Below are 24,524 nucleotides of genomic sequence, written 5' to 3'. Positions count from 1 at the left end.
TTATCAGGATCAACTAGTTCTTGAATTAATCATTTATTAGATGCACGGTGGTCTGTTATCATAGGGATATCAACTTTACATTTTCATGCCCCTAAACATGAAGCGGAACAAAACTATGATTGGTTGGTTTACATGTAGGTCAGACGTCCTCTTGGGCAGGTCAATGAGAGCTGCGATGGACTCCAGAACTTCTGCCGTTAGTCTGAAGATCTGGCTACACGAAACTAAAAACTTACTGACTTTGCTTACATAGGGTATAACAACTTCCCAACAAAATGTGCTTTTTTCTGTCTTGTTATACTTGTGGGTCAAAAAGTTGCTTATAAATCTTTCCTTATGCTATGTTATTGTCAAGTATTGGATTTAACCCTTTTTTTTTCTTAAAGGTGTTCCTTTAAAAGATTTATTTTTGCCATTTTTGCCTTTATAATGAAAGGACAGAAAGCAGACATGAAGCGAAGTGGGAGAGAGAGGGGGGACAGGATTGAGAGAGGTCTGTGAGCTAGGGCTCGAACTTGGGTCACTCGAAGTGCAATAACAATATATGTCAGCGCTGCCCACGAGGCTATTGGCACCGACGGATTCAATCTTTTTATCAACTTGATTTCTTTCAATTAGGACAGGTTTTGAATTGCTTTTTGGAACTGACTGATCTTAGGTCTCATTGATCTGAGCTTAGGCACCTAAGTTTTCTTTCTTTTTTTTTTTTTTTTGGCGAATAGGCTTGAGTGAACTTTTTTCACTCAAACACTGAGGTGCATAAGCTCAGATCAATGAGACCCAAGATCAATAAATAAAAAAAACAAGTTGTAGCCAATCAGCAAAATTATATTCTCATTAAGGGGGAGGCACATTGCCTGTGAGGATGAGTTCGTTTGGGTGTTGATTTCAAATATCAACAGTGTTTTCTCAGAAATCGCTTACTGCACCTTTAATATATCACTGGGTCATATCTCTTTAATGACTCATTGCAGGTAACAAATTTGTTTCAGTCTTATTCTAATAACAAATCTCGTATATAAAAGTGTCCCTAATTGTCCTCCCTTTAGATTTGATATTTCATGCTTGTAATGCACTAGAGAAATGGCAAATATCAGCAGACTCATGAGTAATGAATAATAAACCGTCTGTTGTGGGGTAATTCTTACCTTTAAATACTGGATGTCTTTGGAAGAACTGAGTTCAGGGAGTCCTGCAGCTTTCATCAAGGCAAAAAGATTCACAAAAAGAGTTCCATTCCGGCAAAGAATCTTATAGGCTTGTTCGCAGCACTCACGAAACCTGGCAAAGAGAAGCACAAATGAACTTTTTCAGTTATGAATTTTACATATTCCCTTTTCAAACAAACCCTTCTATTTATTATCAGATCATATATGCATAGTCTGCCTCAAGGTTATAAGCAGCCAATGTTTTCCATACATCCATACAAAAACATAAGAATGTTTTCTGTAAAAAGAAAAAGGGAGCCATCTCAGAGCTTATTTTTGTGTGACGGTTATACACAGGTGTTGAACATTTGATAAAAACTGTCTATACTATAGAAAAAAAAGACTAGAATGGAAAAAACAATTAAATGAAACTGAGAATATGTAAACTAGCTTTGTGGCATCAGATTTGAGAATTAAGACATGAATTACTTTTGAGTTGCCTTTTTCATAAAACATATGCACTAACCGTTCGAATTTCTCGCTATTATTGGTCCGTCCCTCCTGAATTACATGGACGAAGTCATATGTCAGAATGAAAGGCACACGTTCCCTGTTGATCCCGAATTTGCTCTTGAAGTTCCCCAAAAAGTGCCCAAAATCTATGTGGAATAACTGCAAACAATACAGAGAACATATTATTCATAACTTACAAAATTTTTTATGAAATTCAAAATAAAAAAAGACCATTATACAATTGCAGCAACCCTTGCATATGTGAAATAGAATGAAAAGCGCAACCCATATTACAGCACTCATATGGATGGCTGGTGCCATCTTGTGATATAATTTATGATTACACAGTGCTCAAGCTTACCTGACCCGTTTCCCTGATCATGATATTGTCACTGTGACGGTCCCCTATTCCCAGAACATATGTGGCTACACAGTAGCCTGCGCAGGAGAGGGTGAATTCCTCAATGGCTTGATCCAGTTTTTCCCTGAAAAATATAAAATAATATTTTAATTCATAACCCATTCATAACCCATTCTCATTCCTACCTTCCTGTTTGCTAACCAATTAACACATGTTGGGTTTCCATGTTTTCCATAGACATGATTTTTATACTGTACAAACTATTCTATCCTATAACCCTACCCCTAATCCTAGTTAACCTATCTATAGGTTAACAGAAAACTTTCTGCGTTATAAATTTTCAAAAAACAATAATTTATGATGATTTATAAGCCATTTTCCTCCTCTTCATCTATCTATCTATCCACACACACACACACATTTTATATGTGCCGAATGACAGAAGCCTTTAGCACAGTGTTAAACATTTTCAGACTTGTTTCAGACAGATTTTCTGTCACACTATGACTCAACCAAGTCATTCAACGTTAATATGCCGGGTGAATATGTAACGTGTCTTCCTGTTGAGCCCTCTTTCCACATCAGCTCAGATTCTATAAGAAGCTATACTAGAAAGGCTCATAATCAGTCAAAAGTCATTCAATGGCCTTTGATGACACAGACAGTGTCCTAAATGAACATTCGCTGATCAACAAAGGAGAGTAAAAATTGGCAAGTAAATAAAATTCCTCATAAAGCCATCAAAAAAAATCTCATCTTGTGCATTATGCGGCAAGTAACACAATGATCTGCGCTATTACTGTATTCATGAATGTGTAAGAAAATCATGCAATAATAAAAATACAAAAAGAAAAAAAATATACATTTGTACCCTAGACAGAGATACAGTAAATAGCTAATCAAATAATGCATTTTATTCCTTATATATCCCCTCGTTTCTTAAAAAATTGTCCCATACTCAGATGTAAATTATTCCTTATGATATAGCATAACATTTACAGTAAGTGGACAACCAGCGAACAGAACTGGATATGTCCACAGGGGACATATATCCATTTCAGACAAGCCATCAATGTCTATAGTCTGTTGCACTCTAGTTACAGGAGTTCAAGAGGTCATGTATAAACAGGATACTTGAGAAAAAAATCATGCATGATGCACCATATTGAGTTTTTTTCTTTCTATTTGGTTAGCCACATACCCTTACCAAAAGTAGCATTGTTAGTCTAAATGCTAATACATCACAGAAACGATGTAAAAGTCAGTCACGTCCGCAAGTACACTATGTAAATAAGTGCTGATGCCAAAGGTTAGTTTGACCCCAAAAAGACCCTAATACTCAGACTTCTCTAAACCAGTGCATTCCAGAAAAGGTCATTTTTTTCCCATTCTTACAAGATCTATGACTTGCAAAAGGAGACTGTGTTACACAATGCGATATGGTTTGTGGTTTCATCTTAGTGCTCAGTTTGTATTCTTAGCCGTTATTATCACAAAACAATATGCACATCAAGCCACTTTGGTGGAAAACACCTGACAAGAACAAATGAAATTGTAGACGCACCATAATGCAGGGTAAATTTACTCCAATGCTGCATCTTGTGCAACCAAAATGCATTTGATGTTACACTATAGTTTCATATAAACCGAAAGGTCAAATGAGCCAAGAAAGGTTTAACCTTCTAAGTGAGGTTTTAGAGTAGAAAATGGCTCATGCATACTCCACAAATTATGCTAAACTGGTTGCTACGATATGCATAGTTGCAGCTGTGGCGTGGTATAAGGTTAGAGGGTTTGCTGCTCACCCTGGGTTCTTGGATTTAAGCCAGTTGAGAAGAGCGTCCTTGTTGAAGGCAGCGGTGGCTGCACTGTTGCTGTTGTTTCTCTGGATGTTTGCAATAGTGTCAGAGTTTTTCACCACTTCGATGAGACCCGTTTTATTCCCGGTTGACAGGCATCCATAGGGCAGCATTCTGCGGCCCGACAAAAGAACATTAATGGAAAGTATTTATTGTAATGCAGTGTAGCGTCTAAAAGATGTAAAAGTCTTCTTGTGCATTGCATAACACTGTCAATTTTATGCGTATAGTTAAACAAAGTTAACTATACGAACCTAAGGTCAAGACCTTCCGTTTTCCATAAAACATCCATTAGCTGAATCATCTGAAGGGTTAGCATATCCTGCCTCAGATCTAAAAAAAAAAAAAAACACAGAAAAGGGTCAAAGTGTATTTCAATCACTAATTTACAAAAGCATAAATGAGGGGAGAAAAAAAAATCTAATTATACATGTGCCTTGAATGCAAGCAAAAAATTAGACAGCATGACTTTGTATCCATACCATCTCCATTCTTGAAGATAATGCCTACAGTGTCATATTTGTCCTTGTACATCAGCCAGAGAGGTTTCATCTTTGAGTCCATGAACTTACAATTGTCAGTGCTGAAACAAAAAAGATTAGTATCAAGAAACAGCACACACGTGTGTACATGGTTGCAAAATAGGCTCATCACTTTCTTGTAGCTGTTTGTACATGACTTGTATGCGACGCATATGATCATTTAGTTGCATTACTGAATTAAAATGATTGCTTCAGTAATGTTACATCATGTCGCAGATTCAGTTACAGCTTAGAAACCTGAAACAAACTAAAAAAAATCTTAAAAATGTATAATGAGAGGTTATCTGGAAAGTGCACAAACATTCCAGTTATCATAAAATCTACATAGCTAAATCACACGCCATCTGTGGCATGTTAAAGGGATAGTTCACTAAAATGAAAATTCTGTCATCATTTACTCACCCTCATATTTGCTGTAAACCTGTATAAGTTTATTTCTTCTGTTGAACACAAAAGGAGATATTTTGAAGCATAATGGTAACCAAACAGTTGCTGGTCCTCATTGACTTCAAAGTATCTTCTTTTGTGTTCAACAGAAGAAAGAAATTTGTACAGGTTTAGAACAATATGAGGGTGAGTAAATGATGACAGAATTTTCATTTTTTGGTGAACTATCCCTTTAACCAGAGAAATATAATTTGTTGTAACGAGGTTGTAATGAGAAAACTAAACAAAATTACTTATTTTTTTTTTTTTTTTTTTTATTAAACAGTGGTTCAGTGAACAAACTGTATCTCTCTCTTTAAATAAATTCAATTATAATTAACATTTTCTTAAGTATAAAACAAATCTCAGCTAATGCTGTAAACTATATACAGGGACCCCTTTCTTGCACATTACTATAATATTAAATGTTACAATTAAAAACAGAGCCCAAACTATTCAATTCAGTTGCTATTTATTTTTAGATATAATAATCAACACTCAAATAAAAACAAAAAAACATGTAAATTGCACATAAGGCAGGTTTTGCATTAACTAAATCTATAAAATTGTATAAAATTATTTTCCAATTATTTTTCTACTATAATTCATTTTTGAAATATACTTACAAGTAACTGTCATAAATTGCTTTCATGACAATTTTTTTTTTAACATATATTAAATAATTAAGTCATTACTAACAGGTAAAGTAAATATAATTAATATATAAGCTAATATAGTGCATATATTTAGAGTTCATTTCTCTAGTGAACCAACATGCTGTGGACAGTAAATGACTTGCCTGTGGTAAATGCAATGCTACGTGAGCTGTTTAATTAATGTCTTTTTGCAGTTAAAACACTGGATGAGAGATTACATGTAAATCTATGCATAAATCATCTGTTCTTCTTCTGCGCTTTTCCCTGTGACTGACTGTATTCGTCGTCTGACTGTATGCACTGAACCGTGACGGATCGGGAAGAATACATGTACCGTTACACCCCTAGTTAATAATAATATGATGATAATACATTTAAAATGACATTTTATAATTTTAAATACCAGTATTATATCAGGTTATATTATATATTCATTGCAGTGACTTGACATTATTAACATGCAACATATTTATAGAAAACAACAGGTAAATGTTGAAAATGTACCAGAGTTCACCCAGCATGATGCCTGGGTTGAGAGGAGAAACAATGTCAGAGAGTGCTTCTAAGTATGTGTCCTGTTTGATGCACACTTTCATGTCCTCTGTAGTCTGCATCCTGGTTGCCTTCTGACAGCCTGATTTCACAAAGTCATTAAGAGCCTTCATCTTATTCAGAGCCTCGTTCTGTAGGAGACAGAGTAAACAATAAGTACATACAGTGCAAATCCATATGAACACGCATTCAATTTGGTGACTATCACAGGACTGAATTTAAGCGTCTGACATTTAACAGGAGTGTGATAATCAATATTTGACAAGGCATGTAAAAACAGCTGCAAACTTTGAGCAGCATAGTGCAGTTCCCCTTCCTTCCAGTGGTTTAGCTATTATTAAACATTCAAATGAAGATGAATTCTGATCACAGAACTGCTGCTGCAAAGAAATACGTATTCCAGTCCCCCTTACTATATTTAAACATGTACATTCACATACTTGAAAGAATAGGCGCTATTTCTTACAAGAAATGGCACAACTCAAAGTGACAATTATCAGAACGAGTAAGTGAGAAAACAAGTCAAGTGCTAAGTTTGGGTCCCAAGTGTCAAAAAGGGTACTGGAAAGCAAAATACAAAAATGAAAGTACATCAATTTAAAAAAAAAAAAAATCATGTGCTAGAGAAATTAGCTCACTTTTCATTCAAGTAAAAAGTGCAACAAACCTGCTTCATCAAGATCTTAATGTGATAGATGCACCCGCGACAGTATGCCTCCAGAATAAGTCCAAATCTCAAGCTGACTGAGGGAACATGCATTTCTGACCTTTAGAGAAAGCAAAAACAAAGCCTAAATTACACTGAAAGGAATGGGGGCGCATCGCTGTACAGCACTATAAGAAGGCGGATTTATACCTGAGGTGCCAAAACAAGAAGTGACCTATTTTCTTGTTGGCCAGGGCTCTCTCCAGCAAGAAGCAGGTCAAGTCGCAATCCAGGTAGGATTCATATTTCAGAACCTGAACCAGTTGCAAGAGGTACTGAAAGAGCTCATCATCACTGTTGAGAAAAAAAAACAAAAACACATGAGATGTAATTACATTTTATTTTAAATTAACAATTTTTAACATTTTTAACAATCTGAAAGTAAATCATTATTAACTCTTAAAGGGTTAGTTCACCCAAAAATGAAATTTCTGTCATTAATTACTCACACTTATGACGTTCCAAACCCGTAAGACCTTCGATCATCTTCTGAACACAAATTAAGACAATCTGAGAGGTTTTTTTATTATCCATCATAGAAAGCAATGTAATTACCACATTCAAGGTCCAGAAAAGTGGTAAAGACATTGGTAAAATAGCCCATGTGACTACAGTGGTTCAACCTTAATGTTATGAAGTGACGAGAATACTTTTTGTGTGCAAAAACAAAACAAAAATAACAACTTCATACAACAATTTTGTCTCTTCCCTGCCATTCTCATACGCTGTTTACGTTGTATAGACAGCACTTCCGTGTTTTACGTCAGAACGCTGCTCACGTTAACAGCGTCGGCCAATACTGAGCCAGCGTTTTGACGTAGAACACGGAAGTGCTGCAATGTCTATACAATGTAAACAGTATAGAAGAATGACAGGGGAGAGAAGAAATTGTTAAATGAAGTCATTATTTTTGTTTTGTTTTTGCACACAAAAATTATTCTACTACGTAATTATGTTGCTTTCTAAGGGGGATAAAAAAACCTCCCGAATTTCATCAAAAATATCTTAATTTGTGTTCTGAAGATGAACGAAGGTCTGGAACGACATAAATTTTAATTTTCAGATAAAGTCACAGCTCAATTCATAACAAAACTGCAAATTAAATGAAATAAACTGGAAAAAAGAAATGCCACCTTTTCAGGACACTGTATTTTAAAGATATATGTATTAAAAAGTATTTTAAATGTTTTAAACAATGATTTTCATGCTTGTTCAATGAACCACAAACAGTATTTGCACGTGCACCTCCTTAAGACACTAACATTTTACAGGTGGAAGAATAGTTCTAATGACTTAGGACACTAAAGAGACCCTTACGGATACTAATTCTGTAAAACAGCAGGAGAAAGAAGCCCTAATCACCTGCGTGAACATGCTATAGTCCTACTGTAGGGAGGCATGAGAACTGCAGATGTCCGTAATGTAAGAGACCTCACCTTTTTTGTTCATACAAATAGTTACACGTTGAGAAATTTAAATTTGCAAGAAAAAAGAAGTTGACAGTGAGATCATGTTTATTTTATGGCTGAGTTTATTATTAATAAAATTAATTATTACATTATTAATAAAATGTTGCAATATTTACACCTGCAAGGGCCATTTGAATGTCTATACAAATGATAAAAGCAATATGAATAAAGATGCATTTGTCATCAAAATGAATTTTGATGTCCCACATCCCACATTTTTTTAAAGCTCTGAAGAGAGGATGATGATTAGAGAGGCAGTGCCACCCACCTTAACTTCCTGAGGCAGCGGATGGTGAAGGAGCGGACATGAGGGTCAGGGAAACTGTAGTCTAGAAGTTCTAGAGCATGTAGAGCGGGCAATTCTGGCCATTTCCGTAACAAACCAAACATCTGAGAAAGAAAAGAAAAAGAGGGAGTGTACAACAGCCTCTCAATCCATAAAGTTGGAAAAAAAAGCATCCTGAGTAGTGGCGGTAAAGATGCGTGGAAGAAATAGCAAATCAATCCTGAGGCAGCAACTTTTAAACAATGATGACATGAAATAAAAGGATAAATGCTATTTTTATTGGGTTTTATAAATAAATAAATAAATAATTATTTTGTTTTTTGTTTGACTTTGCACTAATCCTTTACCTGAGAAAATGAGTAAAATAAAATTCATATAAAAACGTATATGGTACCTTTTATATGGTACTCCTTGAATATTTGCTGAAAAGAAAGATATCCCAAGGAACCAGTCTTACCTGAGCCACGTCCTCGTGTTTGTTCCACTTAGTGACGAGGAGGAGTTTGGAGAGGCTCTCCGGGTATCTCTGCCTCACTTCTCCTCGTAACTTCCACAGAAGCTCCTTCTCATCCTCAAAGATCTCTGTGAAGTTTTTATTGTCTACAATCTCTCTCAGTTTCTGGTTCTAAAAGAAAACAGTCAATGTCGTTAGAGATGAAAGACTACTAAAGTAGTTTTAGCGTCTCTAGCGATATGAATCAATCATTGGAAAATGTTCAATGCTTCAGCAAACCACAACTCCTCTTAACAGTGCTGTAGACATCCAGGCCCTAATGTGGTAACCATTTCCATTTCATGACAGATCTATCTGCATGATTCGCCTCTAACAGACCAATGAATGCTATTCCTCACCTCTTCTTTTGTTGCAACAACCTTTTCACCATTCAGACCTAGTTCGTTTAGCTGAAAATAATAGGAACATAATGAGTGAGCATTTATGCACCATTTTCATTAAAAATTTTTTTTAGATATATTGCATAAGACGGTACGAGAAGAACACAACCATTAAGGAGAACCAAAAAAAACGCACCTTTTCGATAGGTGGATAATACAAGGGGTGTGGTCTGATGTTGGGAAAGCGAACCAGGAGACCAGCTGTGCTGTCAATGTTTGGATTTTTCTCCACAGTGCCCATAGGATTCAACAAATCACCTTTATCGTCTGAAAATAAAGCGACTGACCTGTTAAGACCTAAATTGAGGTCCCTAAACCAAAAATAACTATTCAAAATAAGGGAACTTGGTCACAACTCTCAGCAATACCATAAAAAGCACTCCTGTGACTCTGAACTGCTGCAGAATCTCTAAAATATCTAAGTGACTGAAGGTCATACCAAAAGAATTAGCTGTAAATAGCATGAGCTACTGGTCATGTTAAAGTACCTGGGACTGATGGCCATGTGGACAGAGAAAATTCTCCAGTCTTCAGCTGGTCCTTGTAGTCAAACACCATCGTGTTAACCCAGGCTAACGGGCAGTCCTGAGGAAAGAGGGGTCATTTGGAGTTATATTAACCATACTGACATTGCACTTTACACAATAGTCATTTTATGTGGGAGAAGTGGCATAGTCATCTAAACAACGGTGTACACTAATGTTTCAGTTGTGGGAGGTGACAATTTAACTGACTAACCAGATATTCCAGCCACAGAAGCAGTGATTTCCAATATACTAACAAAACAAATCTAACACATCCTGTGTATGACTGTGAGTGTAGTCCAGTTGTCAAGTTCAGCACTGCTATTTGTGCAGACAGACATTTCTGCAATCACTGAAGTATTTTAAGGGCTGTTTGCGAAAACTTAAATTGTGAAATTGTTAAGCCAATATAATACTGTGAAATATATTTGAGGAAAAAAAACTGATTTAGTCGAATATAAAAAAGGTAAAAGTAATATGGTAAAATAAATTAATAAAAGCTTGCTGCGAATATCTGTCCATTTTAACCAGACTGAACTTAAAAAAGTTCATTCCAATTCATTTATCAATATGTCAATTCAATGTAGCTCAAATCAACATAGTGACGGTATACATTAATACACATTTTTAAACCATAAACATGATTCAGAAGAAATTATTTATAAATTATGTAGATAAGTTTGAAATTTATCAAATCATTTTTAAAATAAAGATTATTGAAATCCAACATCTACATGTGAATATTTAGTCAAAATCTATAATAATAATAATAATAAGGCAAAAATATATATTAAACAATAATAGTTTAATATATATTTAAATCAATATTGCCTAAATCTACATAGTAACAGCATATATTAAATACACCTTTAAACTCTTAAAAGTGGTTCTGAAGAAATAATAATAATTCAGAATAAATTGTAGAATAATTAAAATAGAATTTAATTAAATCATTTATAAAATAAAATGATCCTATCCCATCTACATGTGAATATTTTGTCAAAATCTAGAGATAAATAATTGTACAAATTGTTGATACATACATTTCTAAGCCATAAGATTTATTAGCCAAACATAATACATTTAAAATTCAAGATGGCCAAACATGGGTTTCCGTACAATGCGAGAATAACAGAAGGAGACTTTTTGTTCTCTTCATGTCTCACCCATGTGGACTTCTTCTCTAGTTCGCTGAAAGAGAAGTAACACTGAAAGCAGAAGTAGATGCGTTGGCGTTGAGCCACGGCAGCCCACCATATACACACAAACACACACACACACACACACACTTTGACACCTGGGAATTTCAACACTGCGTCTTCATTTAACAACTCACGCTATTTGACAGAGACCGAGCCACGAAAGAGACGGGCTGAGGAGTTCTGATTTGACATCAACTAGCTGATCTGTCCTAACATTTAACTTGGGTTACTCACATTAAGCAGGCAAAGGACCACAACATCCTGTCATAAGGGTTTAAATAATATTGCATCATGCTGATTATACTGTCTATGTACTATGTTTTGTTTAATCTTCTATTACTGTCTTTATTACCTGTTGTCTGTGAATTATCTCCTTTGTAAAGTGTCTTTGAGCACTGGAAAGGTGCTACATAAATAAAACTTATTATTATTATACTAGCAAGTGTATGTGTATTTGACTTGGAAGCAGCATTCGCTGTGAATGTGTTCGGCATCCATGCATGTCAAACACTCCAAGTATAGCATCTGTTAGGTGTCTCATCTCTCGTCAGTCAGCCAGTTGGTTGCTAAGTGACTTGTTTTCTGTTGAAATGAAATGAAACATACCGCTCTTTTGTTTTTCTTCTTGGTAGGCCGCTTCTTGGTCTTCTCGATGACGCCATAGAGGGCAAAGCAGAGGCGGCTCATGCGAGGCAGGTCACTCACGTTGATGTCGAATACTAATTTCTGGTCCCATACAGGTTCAGAGCAAACACTGACCTCATTACTGGTCACCACTTTGCACAGGAGCTCGCTGCCATGGAAGAGGCCAGCCTGAACCACAAGCTGAGAGAAAGATATTGATTGCAGAGCTTGAAATTTGTCTCAAATCTGCCTTAAAGTGTACATTTTTAAGGAAAGGGAACTTACTTTCAATTTTTCAAAAATGAAAGAATGTATGAATGAATGTAGTGAGTTATGAGGAAGTAAATGAGTGTCTGGCAAGAAAAGCAAGTTAGGGAGAGCAACTTGTTACACGGGTCAGTTGTCACATGGAATATGTTTTCTCTAGCAGTGGTTTTGTTTGTTTGTTTTAAAAAAAACAAGTTCAAATTCACTATAATTTATTTTTTTGTAACATTTTTATTTAAAGCACATGCAGGATAATAAGGAAATACCCAATGAAAATACATATACAGTCAAACCAAAAATTATTCAGACATTTTTGATATTTTTGATATATTTTTACTAGTGGGTTCAGGACACTATAGCTCATTTATGTAAGTGAGGATAGCAAAATAAAGTAAACTGTGACATATTATACCCAAAAATTCTTCATACAGTGGAGTACCAGTAAAACTGATAAAAATTTGGAACCAAAAATTATTCAGACACTTTGACCAGACCATGTTTTGCTTGAGTGTTATCTGACATAATTAAGATTATTTTTTTCTGACACAGTTTAACTCTGAGATCTTGTCATATCTTTATTACCATTTTTTTTAAACTATAGCGAATAAAATGTATTAATGAATGAAATGTTCAAGGTGTCTGAATAAATTTTGGTTTGACTAATATATATATATATATATATATATATATATATATATATATATATATATATATATATAAAATATATTTATTTATTATTATTTATTTATTAAATTATTTATTATTTATTTATATATATATTATTTATTAAATATATTTATATTTATTTATTTATTTATATATATATATATATATATATATATATATATATATATATATATATATATATATTATATATATTTATTTTTTTTTTTTTTTTTTTTTTTTTTTCTGGACTTCCCTAGCTATAATTTATACTTATAATAATTTAACTTTTGTGAACTCTATCCTCCAAACTTAAACTTTACAATATAATCATATTTTTAATATAGATGTTGGGTAAACAAATAAACACAAAAAAAAAAAAAAAAAAAACATAATAAAGATTGATTTTAACTAAAAGGTTGAAGTGAATGTCCTATAGACAAGACCAGTTTTTCTGTTCAAGCTGTCACACACGTTTTAAATTTATTTTTAAATAAAAATTTTATATTTTTGGCTGTTTTATGGACCATTTATGGTCTTTCACAATCTTTTTATTTAATGGTATTCCCATTGTGACAACCTTCCCAATATAATGAGACAATATGTAAACATGTTTAATTGTATATTTTTTTGTTAGCAATAATGATGGAAACATTTAAGAGCTTTTTTTTAGTAGTAAAGGCTTTAAGATTTGTGCCTATAGAGATTACAGAAATTAAACTCTAAAAAAAATATCTAAAAAATATAGGTAGTAAAAGTGACAACAAGTTCCTGTCTTTCCTATAAGTGTATCAGAAGTCCAGAAGTTTAGAACCCAATCCTTATCCATTTAGCTCAGTCATAACTATGTTTAAGACCCACCAGTTTTCATTTACTACAGCAGGGCACAAATAAAATGTGTAAATGTTTCCTTTAAGACTGAAACAGAGAGTATGCCAGAGAACAAAAACGTATAAAGGTGCTAAAACAAATCTCGATTCAGAGCTCTTCGACAAGAGACAAAATTTGACGAACAATAAATACTGAGAAAAAGCAAACAGAATACTACTTAAAAAGAGCACAATGAGCAGCAGAGAAATGTTGATACGCATCAATTCAAAAGTCTAAACCTTCATTCTGACATTGATGAAAGCCAGAAATTATTTATTAAACAGTTTGCTTTGAAGACAAATTACAACACATGCAGGTTTTTACATGGTAAAATGCAATGTCATGCAAATGTATTTAACATTGTACACAACTGCACAAATTGTACCTAAGGCTAGATTGAAAAAAAAAAAAAAAAAAAAAACTAACCAGCCTACATGCGTTTCTCATGAATTTTTTAAAATAGAAACAACCGTCCAATGTCTGTTGACTTCTCCGACAAGTGAAAAGGAGATGCAAGTGGTGAACATAACACAACAGTGCTGGCCTTTTCTAAGAATCTAGGCCCAAGAGAGAGAGCCGTAAAGCCAGATAGTCACTCCCCACTTCCTGTTTTGATGTTTCACTTAACCGCTTCTGATGAATTATGGGAAATATGTGGTCAGGGTCACATGACCACAGTGTTCATGATTTCACCCCTCACTACCTGCCACAGTTGAGATGCTAAACAACATAACGCACATCACACTAACAATATACAAATGCAGACAAACAAACAAACAAACAAACAAACAAACAAACAAACAAACAAACGAGCAGTTTTACCTTCATGCCCTCATCAGCATTCACTCGGCTACCCTGTAGAAGGTATATATAGAAAGGCTCCTGGATATGCCACAGCGAAGATGTGTTTTGCTGTTGAGAAGAAAATATATACTTAACATTTTAAACATATTTTCTTCTTCATATCTTCGTATTTTCATTGCAAACTGAAAAAGCGAGTGTGGGAGTACGTCTGTGCATGCATTTGAGCATGCTTGACAGAGAAAACAAAACCAAACTGAAGGAGGAACTAAGTCTGTGAATTCAACGTTGCGAATGTAAACCAAGCAGTGCATTTAGTTCAGTATCACTCTTTCATCTAATATCAGAATATCATATACATTGGGCAACCACAAAAGAAACATACATAGTATTGTTGGGGAAGTTGTTTTAAACCTGTAGTTAGAAAATTAAAATGGCTAGCTACACTACAAACTGCTAACAAATTATAGACTTTATTGAAGCTATTTTATGGGGCAATATCTTTATAAATGCGTAACTTGAATAATACAGGCTACAATTTATTTTTACAACCAAAGCAGTATTTATCTGCCACAAAAACAGTGAGGTTCTCCATTAAAATGACTGCATTAAATTTATTAGATTAAATATAGCTTACACATTTAAACTAAATACAAACAAAATGATATTATATTAATTAATAAAAGACGACATGGGGATGTCTGTGCAATTACTCAAATGAATTGATGAACCATTGCTTAACTAGTCCATTTAAACGGACTCTCGAACTAATTCACTACAAAGAATCCTGCTTCCGAAAAAAAGTGTCAAAAATTAGCAATGAAGCATTCTGTCATACCTCTATTCTTTGAAAATGTCAACACGCTATCACAAGAAAACTTAACTATTTTAAGAGGTACCATTTCGAGGTGTTATTTGTACGAAAACGTACAACAAAAAGGTCCACATATAAATCTAACCATCAATGTGGCATAAGTACATCATGCAAAAACATGAATGAGACTGCACAAATTTATAACAATTAGCCACCAATTCGCCAAAATCAAAAATAGTTACGAACTGACATAAGAGTGTGAAAATGTAGCTTGTTTAATAAACAGCTGAGCTACTGTCATGCTAATAATTACATGTTCAATAAACTAGTAGAGTTTACGTTTAGAGTTAGAGTTATATATATATATATATCTAACACAGAAAAAACATTTATGCTCCGTCTCATTAATTCAAAAGCACTTCCATGAAGGGGTCACAGATGGCCAAAAATTCACCATGGGTAAATGATTGCAAGTATGTCGCATTGCAAATTGAGTTCACAGAGGTTGAAGTCTACAAGACAAGCTACAAAAAAAAAAAAAACGCGTAAGTAGTTCCCCTGTTAATAACAGATCGTGTTCCGGTGTAAAAGTGCCTTCTCACCCTTTTTAGAGGCAGCGGGGGCGGTTTGGACTGAGCGCGGCTTCTGGACACCTGGTTACTGAGGCCACCCTGTTCCTCCTGGTACTTGATAATAGCTGAATGATGCACCACAGTTAGTTGTGGGGTAAGACCTCCATGCAAACACGTGAAAATATACTGCGGGAAAAAAAAAGAAAAGAAAAAACATAAAATAAAGAAAAAATGAGCTCATATTCTCAAGACACATTGTGTTATGGGCGCAACAAGTACAAATCATGCCCCGAATTATCATCTTCCCATATTTCTTGTCATTTCTCCACTTTTACGATCGAATAAAATGACAAAAAAAATTAATGAGGTAGAGCACAAGATTAATGTTTTTTTTCATAAACAGACACAGAGATAGATGGCAAGGGATGGAAATGATAGTCGAGGTACAGATGGTTTTATCAGTTCCTGTTTTCCAAAATGTAGACTATAAAGACTGGACCAGATCCAGTACTCCTGGACTAATCATCGTCAGATCCTGCGGCCTGTTCATTTAGGTAGTGTAATGCAGCTGAAATTACATTATCCTCAACGTAGTTGATGTTTTGAAGGCTGGTAGAGATGTATGACTCATCTTTGCAGGTACAAGCAGTTTCTAAATCAACAACTGTTTCAGAGCCGTTAAGTCCTAAGATGAATTCAAATCAAGGCCTCTGAAGAGCTTGACAAAATTTACATTGCAGAAATTGGAATATAAACAATAAAGACAAGATATAAAAAAAGACATGAAGCAGGCATCAGTGAGAGAAGGGTTGTATGTGCTCGTCTTGGGCCGGTTGCACCAGCTGTGCTTAAGTTATAACTTAGCCTAATTTTGACGTAAATGGTGCCATTAAGTTGCAACTTACACACTACTAAATATTTTTGCATTGCACCATTAAACTTAGTTCAAGCGTAAATCTACGTATAAACTAAATATTTACAGAAGCCTCCAATCAGGAGTGATGGTTGGAATAAAACAGACTGACTGAACTGCCTCAATAAGCTCTTGTTTTACCCGACAGACTTCAATTCTTTAGACATATATGATAATGCTGATATTTACACTCGCTTACATTGTAAAAGAAAAAATATTATGTGAATAGATAACTCCGTTCGCTGCTCTTCAATACAAACCCATCCTAAACAGTGCGCCGCTGTGTGCATCGGTCCGTGTTGTAATTTACATATAAAAAATACCAATTATGTTATTCATGATTAAGCAGTATCGTATGTGATGGAAACTTATGTTTTACCATTAGTTATGTGAGGCAAAAAAGTTAGAATGAATTGAGAGTAAACATCATATTATGTGCCAAAAAAAATACATCTAAAAAAGGAAGAATGTAGCTAGTAGGTCATAAGTTCTCAGTAAAGTCATTACTTTACTGAGAACTTATGACCTAAGTTCTCAGTAAAGTAGGGGGGACCAAGATCGAATTCAGGTCGCCCGAAGTGCAATGGCGCTATATGCCGATGCGCTGCCCACTAGGCTATCGGTGCCGACAGCTACATACTTTCTTAAGAAAAAAATGGTGCAACCGAATAAAGTACAGAGTTAGTTACAGGCTAGCTAGTAGTTACTAAGCCTCTAGTGTGACTTTACTTTCCAATTTAAGTGAGAACTTACGAATGGCTGGTGTACCCCTACCTTGGAGTCTGAAAGTGTGGTGCTTTTAAAGAAAATTAGTAAAAATGAAAAATGAGAAAAATAGTGTATTTTAAAGAAAATGTAACTGTGAAGTTGAGAAGATGTTGATGATTTTCGCAGACTTACTTTAAACTGGAAGAGTGGATATGTTCCATAAATGAACTCCATTCTCCCATTAACCTGCAGAGTGTAGTCCTCTGGCTTCTCCTGCTTTGCCGATCGGAACACGGTGGACTTCTTTCTCAGGGCGTTCCGTTTCAGAACCATCGGCAGGTCCTGTGGATCTTGCTGGAGAACGAAGCTCTCCTACAAATTAAAAATGTGAAATGCATTCAATTAGAAGTCATACTCTAGTTCAGTGTTTCTCAGACTGGGGTCTGTCTCATAACCAACGATATATATATATATATTTTTTATTTTTATTATTATTTTTTTTTAAATATTTTTAATATATATATCGTTGGTTATGAGACGATATATATATATATATATATATATATATTTTTTTTTTTTTTTTTATGAATACTTTTATTTTATTAAATTGCCAGCACAAGTTTTTTTTTTTTTTTAACAATGACAATATTAATAAACATTTCTTGAGCACCAAATCAGCCTATAAAATGATTTCTGAAGGATCATGTGACACTGAACACTGGAGTAATGATGCTGAAAATTCAGCTTTGCCATCACAGGAATAAATTACATTTTAAAATATATTAAAATAGAAAACAGATATTTTAAATTTTAATAATATTTCACAGTATTACTGTTTTTACTGTATTTTTGATTAAATAAATGCAGCCTTGGTGAGCATAAGAGACTTAACAACTCCAAACTTTTGAACAATAATGTATAATTAAAAAAATTCAGTACAATTATGTAGAATTTTTTGCATCTTAATATACAAAAAACTGAGAATGCAGGACTGCCAAGTTGATTGAGAGTGTGGGGAGACTTTATGTTTTATGGGAGTGGGTGGTCATGGTTGCCATGATCCTCATTTCCATGGTAACAGCGACTTCTCTGGGGTCTGTGAACAGTTTGTGTTATGAAAGGGGCCCTCAGTTCAAAAAAGTTGGAGAAAACATGCTCTAGATATAGTAAAAATGAAGAAAACTCCCTCATAATCACTTGTGTGCACTGACAATAGTGTGATTAATTACTCATAAAGCAATTGTTTTTCTCTGCAAATGCGATGTCGAAACAGTCTAGCTTTTGATCCATGTCATGCATTATAAAAACAAGTGTTGCTGGAGTTTTTTTTTTTGCACGCTTCAGTTCAGACACATAAGGTAAAAGATCATAGGTAAATAACATTCACGTTGAGTGGGTGGGGGATTGACAGGCAACACAACACATATAAATACTATCAAAGGCCTCACACTGGAAAACTGGGTCAGTGAGACTCATGTGTGCCTGCAGATGCTGCAGTGACATCATCACCGTGTCAAACATCTCCTGACTGTTACGATTTGTGAAATCAAAGGCAGAAAATATGTCAGTCTAAAATTAGACTTTTGCATGTTTTGCATGTGAGGGTTAAATTGTCAACGGCTACATAACATGCTCAATTTTACATTATCAGCACAAACAGAAAGAAGATAAATAGAGTTATACTGAAGTAATGTATTTTCCAAAGGTTAAAATGTAGCATAAAAGAACTGAATATGAACCCATGTAAAATATGACTACACTCACCTCACTGCCCTCAAACTTCACATTGACAAGGATCTTTTTGACACTGCGCGATTTCCCAGATTGTGCCACTATAGAGCACGGCTCCAAGTCACATGGGAAGTTGTACTCCATCCACTGATACCATGGTAACATCTGCCGCACCTGAGCACGCTCTTCACAAAATGTCCGCATTTTTGTTCGGAATTCATTCACCTCGTGGTTCTTTTGAGAGTCAAATTCATGATGACCTGTGGAGACAAGGTTTTTAGCCAGTTAGTATAAAGTCAGAATGCTAAATCTGTGCTGTCAACATTTGATTTTAAGTGCAACAAATAATACAACTACCATATACTGAGACCTCTCTGTGACACACAAAAAAAAAAGGGCTGCAAATCTGTTCTGGAAGTGTTTTAGAAAAAAACAGCAGGGAAGAACAATGCTAAATGCAAATAATAACCGTATAATCATATTTTTTTATTAAAGCAAATTAAAAGGAGTAAAAAGACTTTTAAAAGAGAGAAGAAAATACTTCCCATATCTTTGTTGGCCCAGAGTCCAATGAAACTCTATGATATTTTGGTCTAGACAAGATTGTGTGACACATCCTCATTCTCAAAATCATTAACCAAGGTACGAAAATATGAACGATGAAATGATCAAAATCAAGAGCTCTTTAGAAACCAGATCAAAATCAGCCTGTCATGCCTATATTTTTTTCATTTAAAGAAAAACAAATTCTTCTTAATTGCTGGACAGCTGCCAAAACCACATCATTCTGCTGCAGTGTTGGGTAAATGCAAAGCTGCATCCATTGTAAGCCATCCGTACAGCTCTGAGGTCAGCTGAGGATACAAACCTTTCCCTATAAGCAGACTGATCTGGGTAGTGATGAGCTTCTCGACTCGGTCTCCTTCCCGGGCCACCAGCCTGAGAATCGGCATGAACGGCCGGACATCACACAGGCGACGCTGCTCGTCTTCCAGCTCCTCCCGCTCTGCGGTCATGTTGATGCAGGTAAAGACGTAGGCATCTGGGTCACTCAGCGCACTGAACAGGGGCTCGTTCTTGGCATTCTTCCACACCATCTAAGACACAAATAAAAAATTTTAATGTGTTCAATGGGTTTGACTGCAGTCGGTTCCTATAATTTTACTGCAGAGCATCTTATAGCAACATATGACGTGCTTTGAATAGTATTACCCAGCATATGATGCTGGGACTCTCCTGACCAGCTTAACCAGTAAGACTTCCTTAGTCAACCAACTTCACAAGAAAAAACAGGCATTTTAGGAAGGTGAACATCATGCCTATAGTGGTCTACCACCTAAACCAGCAATAGTCTGTTCAGCAAAAAGTGTTCAACTTTTACTAAGCATATTGATTATATTATTGTGTGCTAACTCATTAATTCAATCAAATACTTTTGTGTAGCTGAAATGTCGTGCAGTGTGACATGCCAGTATATAACCAGCATTTTGCCTTTTTTAGTTAATATCATTTCTTATTTTAATTATTACAGATGCAGTTTTATGACCTCTTATTAAAGAAGTTGTCTATTCAACATTTACTCTCCCTCATGAGCGAATCATTCAGACCAATTTGTAAACCGAATCAACTGATTCATTGAAAAGATTCATTCTCCATTTGGACATTACTAGGTCTCTCATGAACTGGCCAAGGAGTGTTAGGGCGAATGTTATGATTTTTTAATGAATAATGATTTAAATTTTGTTATTTAATCTATTGTAAGACTTTAGCACCCGGTTTCACAGACAAGGCTTAAAGGATTAGTTCACTTTCAAATTAAAAATTTCCTGATAATTTACTCACCCCCATGTCATCCAAGATGTTCATCTCTTTCTTTCTTCAGTCGAAAAGAAATTAAGGTTTTTGATGAAAACATTCCAGGATTTTTCTCCACATGGTGGACTTCAATGGAGCCCAAATGGTTGAAGGTCAAAATTACTCAATTACAAAGTTTCATTGCAGCTTCAAAACGTTCTACACGATCCCAGATGAGGAATAAGGATCTTATCTAGATCCATCGTTCATTTTCTAAAAAAAAAAATATATTATATTATATATATATATATATATATATATATATATATATATATATATAAAAGTTTTAACCATAAATGCTCATCTTGAACTAGCTCTCTTCTTCTTCTCTATTTGAATTCCAGCAGTGTAGGCACTGCTAAGTGTATTACTGCCCTCCACAGGTTAAAGTTTGAACTAATTGTTATATACTTACACTAGCATATTGTATATGACAATATAGTTCAAACTTTGACCTGTGGAGGGCAGTAATACACTTAGTAGTGTCTAAACTGCCAGAATTCAAATAGAGAAGAAGAGGAGAGCTAGTTCAAGATGAGCATTTATGGTTAAAACTTATTTTTTTTAGAAAATGAGCGATGGTTTCTCTAGATAAGACCCTTATTTCTCGTCTGGGATCATGTAAACTGTAATTTACAAAAAAAAAAAAAAACCGTTTGGGCTCCATTGAAGTCCACTATATGGAGAAAAATCCTGGAATGTTTTCATCAAAAACTTTAATTTCTTTTCGACTGAAAAAAGAAAGACATGAATATCTTGGATGACATGGGGGTGAGTAAATTATCAGGAAATTTTAATTTGAAAGTGAACTAATCCTTTAAACCTAGTCCCAGATTAAAAGGCATGTTTAAGATGTTTTAAAGGGGACATATAATGCCACTTTTTACAAGATATAATTTAAGTCTCTGGTGTCCCCAGAATGTGTCTTTGAAGTTTCAGCTCAAAATATCCCAAAGATAATTTATTATAGCTTGTTAAATTTGCCCCTATTTGGATGTGAGCAAAAACACGCCGTTTTGTATGTGTCCCTTTAAATGCAAATGAGCTGCTGCTCCCAGGCACTTTCCAAAAGAGGGCGGAGCTTTAACAACTCTCGCTTCAGTTGCTCAACAACAAAGCTGGAGAATCTCACACAGCCAAAAATGACGATTGTCAGTAACAGTGTTCAGTCTTTCATTGTTCAAAATGGAGTCGGACACTGATGAAGAGACTCAGGAAGAAGTTACAACTTATAGAATGCATCTGGATGTTTTTTGAATGCTTAGTGGATAAAATTATGTAGTTGCTGTGGAGTTGATTCAACTCATCGTCTAGCATGTGCCGTCATGTTAATCTTTTGTGCAAATCCAGCGTCGAATTGACCCTTGTTTGTGAAGCAGTCCAATGTAAAATGATGGCATGGCGGCAACAACAACGCTACAACAACTATTCCTCTTCTCTAAAGCAGCCCAACATGGCCTCGCCCCGTTTGTTGTGTGTTCTCGGGGGCAGGGTTTATGTCAATTTTAGAGTTAATGATGTCACTAACCCGGAAAGAAGCTAGTTGTAGTCCCTACCAGCTGTATGTTGTAGTCTCAGCGAATTCTTTAAAAGAAAATATCTCCCTTTGCATTGAACTTTGACGTCGTAACTTTGCAGATGTTGTTTATGCTCTATCAGCAACATGACATACTAACTAAAGTTTGTGAAACCAGGTGCAGAAGTTGTACGGAGCACATTTGTGGTGTTTTTTTGTCCTTTTTTAAACCTAAAATCTTGATGTTCATTTAAAAAGTCCATGTCAACAACCCATATCACTTCCATGCCTACAAACTTGCATTTTTTAGTGTTCACATGTGATGAGAAAGTCTCCTCCTCACCTTCTTGATGGCACTAATGGTGTCACTGCATGCTACGGGAAAGTTGAGGTAGATCCCCGTGGGGAGGAGGAACTCCATGTTGACCTGTTGCCGACCCTCCCTCTCCCACACATCCTGCATGCCGTAGACCCCCGGCGGCATGGTGCAGGAAACTCATCTACAGCTGACCCCACTGCTGAACACAGATAGGCACTTTAGCACAGATCAAGTCAGAAAAAACTGAACATGCATGAAATGTTTACTAGCTGTTACAACCCACTGAACCAGTTGCACAGAGGCAGGGAGTGACCTAAAGACGCTCAATTAATATTCAGTGAGAAGAGAGAGAAAGCGTGTAACATATGCTGCATAATAAATAATTATTAAGACACTTTGCTTGTAAATGTGTAGCACATGCTCACTAAAAATATATTATATAATACATATAATGTTTAATATCACTTGATCATGGTTAGTAGTAGCAAACCAAAGCGTAGGTAAAAAAGTAAATAACAGAATAATTGTAAATAAATAAAATCTAATGGCACAGAATTATTTCTATGATCACTACAACTTCAATTATCAAATTATTGTGACACTATACTTCAAAAAATACAACGAATATACTGTGAATAGAGAAGAAGTATAAATATACTGCATTACAAAATGTTTACATATGCAGCATATGAGAATATATTATTTTTGAGGCTCATGTTCTAAAAATTTAAAGTTTATAATGTCCTAATTTGCAGTATATTTATACTTTTACTCTTCTCACAAATATATATTATATTTTTACACAATATTTATATGCGAAATACCATTGAACCCAATAACCTGCTTAAGGAAAAGAAAACAATGCATACTACAGTATATACTAAACACAATCAAAATAAACAATATTAATCTTCTGCAAAGACAAACAGCTCATTTATTTGCATAAATCTGTTTATATGCGCACAACAGTAATACTTTACATTACCCATGACAAAATAAAAATAAATTTAAAGCAGATCTCAGATGCATGTGATCATAAACAGAAGTATAATGTTCCTCACATGAGATTTTATATTATATCATATTAATCAATATCTAATATCAATATATGCTGTGCATGTGTCTGAAGCACACACTGCAGCTCTGTGATGAATTGTCGGACTGTCTAGGGTTACAAAGCCGGCCGGAGGGCCAATATCCGAGAAACGTGGCGCACATCATCTCACATCTACATAGCAATTTCACAAATTTGATACTCTTTTTTTGCACCATGAGTCTGTCGATAATATATGCCGTATATAAAGTCGTAGCGACAAATTATTCACATTATTTATGATGCATTTTAAAATGGCAGGTGTCAACACATTTTGCGTAAGCCACCACGAATAAGCCTCAGTTCATACTCTCGTGATGGGAAACATGACACAAAATATGACAGCGTGAACTTACCTTTAAGCTTCACCGGTGGTTCATTTCTCCATCTTCAGAATCAGCGATGCTCCTTTACTTTGACATTGAAAATTGATATCTTCCTAGGGCGTGAATTTCGGTCACCGATCAAGACACCGATCCGGTATTTGAACGTTCTGAAATGACAGCAGAAGTGTTGGTAATTCTTTAGTGATTGGAGGCGGTAGAGTGGCCGTCTGCACTGCGCGTTGAGCACCGCGTTCCTAACTCGTAGGGATCATCGACATAGTTGTGTAGTGTCTCTTCCTCTTTCTCGCGCTCTCT

The 24,524-nt window shown here is 35.1% G+C and overlaps 1 protein-coding gene across 2 annotated transcripts in view; it reads right to left on the bottom strand.

Moving 5' to 3' along the window:
* pik3cd (phosphatidylinositol-4,5-bisphosphate 3-kinase, catalytic subunit delta) overlaps positions 1-24,524 on the bottom strand; it is a 28,472-nt gene extending 3,948 nt beyond the window's left edge. The window contains exons 1-22 of one of the 2 annotated variants that reach the window (XM_048177879.1): positions 24,240-24,524; positions 22,815-22,989; positions 19,970-20,198; positions 19,135-19,361; positions 17,563-17,742; positions 15,780-15,935; positions 14,385-14,474; positions 11,745-11,963; positions 9,901-9,997; positions 9,549-9,679; positions 9,371-9,421; positions 8,976-9,143; positions 8,501-8,622; positions 6,914-7,057; positions 6,725-6,824; positions 6,010-6,188; positions 4,364-4,464; positions 4,136-4,214; positions 3,828-3,995; positions 2,023-2,146; positions 1,675-1,820; positions 1,149-1,281 (exon numbers count right to left, since the gene is read on the bottom strand). In XM_048177879.1, coding sequence (XP_048033836.1) covers positions 1,149-1,281; positions 1,675-1,820; positions 2,023-2,146; positions 3,828-3,995; positions 4,136-4,214; positions 4,364-4,464; positions 6,010-6,188; positions 6,725-6,824; positions 6,914-7,057; positions 8,501-8,622; positions 8,976-9,143; positions 9,371-9,421; positions 9,549-9,679; positions 9,901-9,997; positions 11,745-11,963; positions 14,385-14,474; positions 15,780-15,935; positions 17,563-17,742; positions 19,135-19,361; positions 19,970-20,198; positions 22,815-22,955 — 2,985 coding nt within the window. In that variant the 5' untranslated portion in view covers positions 22,956-22,989; positions 24,240-24,524. The remainder of the gene's footprint in view (positions 1-1,148; positions 1,282-1,674; positions 1,821-2,022; positions 2,147-3,827; positions 3,996-4,135; positions 4,215-4,363; positions 4,465-6,009; positions 6,189-6,724; positions 6,825-6,913; positions 7,058-8,500; positions 8,623-8,975; positions 9,144-9,370; positions 9,422-9,548; positions 9,680-9,900; positions 9,998-11,744; positions 11,964-14,384; positions 14,475-15,779; positions 15,936-17,562; positions 17,743-19,134; positions 19,362-19,969; positions 20,199-22,814; positions 22,990-24,239) is intronic. The other variant, XM_048177880.1, reaches the window with a different exon arrangement.

Source organism: Megalobrama amblycephala, linkage group LG24, assembly GCF_018812025.1.
Source record: "Megalobrama amblycephala isolate DHTTF-2021 linkage group LG24, ASM1881202v1, whole genome shotgun sequence".
NCBI lineage: Eukaryota > Metazoa > Chordata > Actinopteri > Cypriniformes > Xenocyprididae > Megalobrama > Megalobrama amblycephala.
The sequence above is the reverse complement of the archived record's forward strand: the minus strand, read 5'-3'. Positions and strand labels throughout refer to the sequence as shown.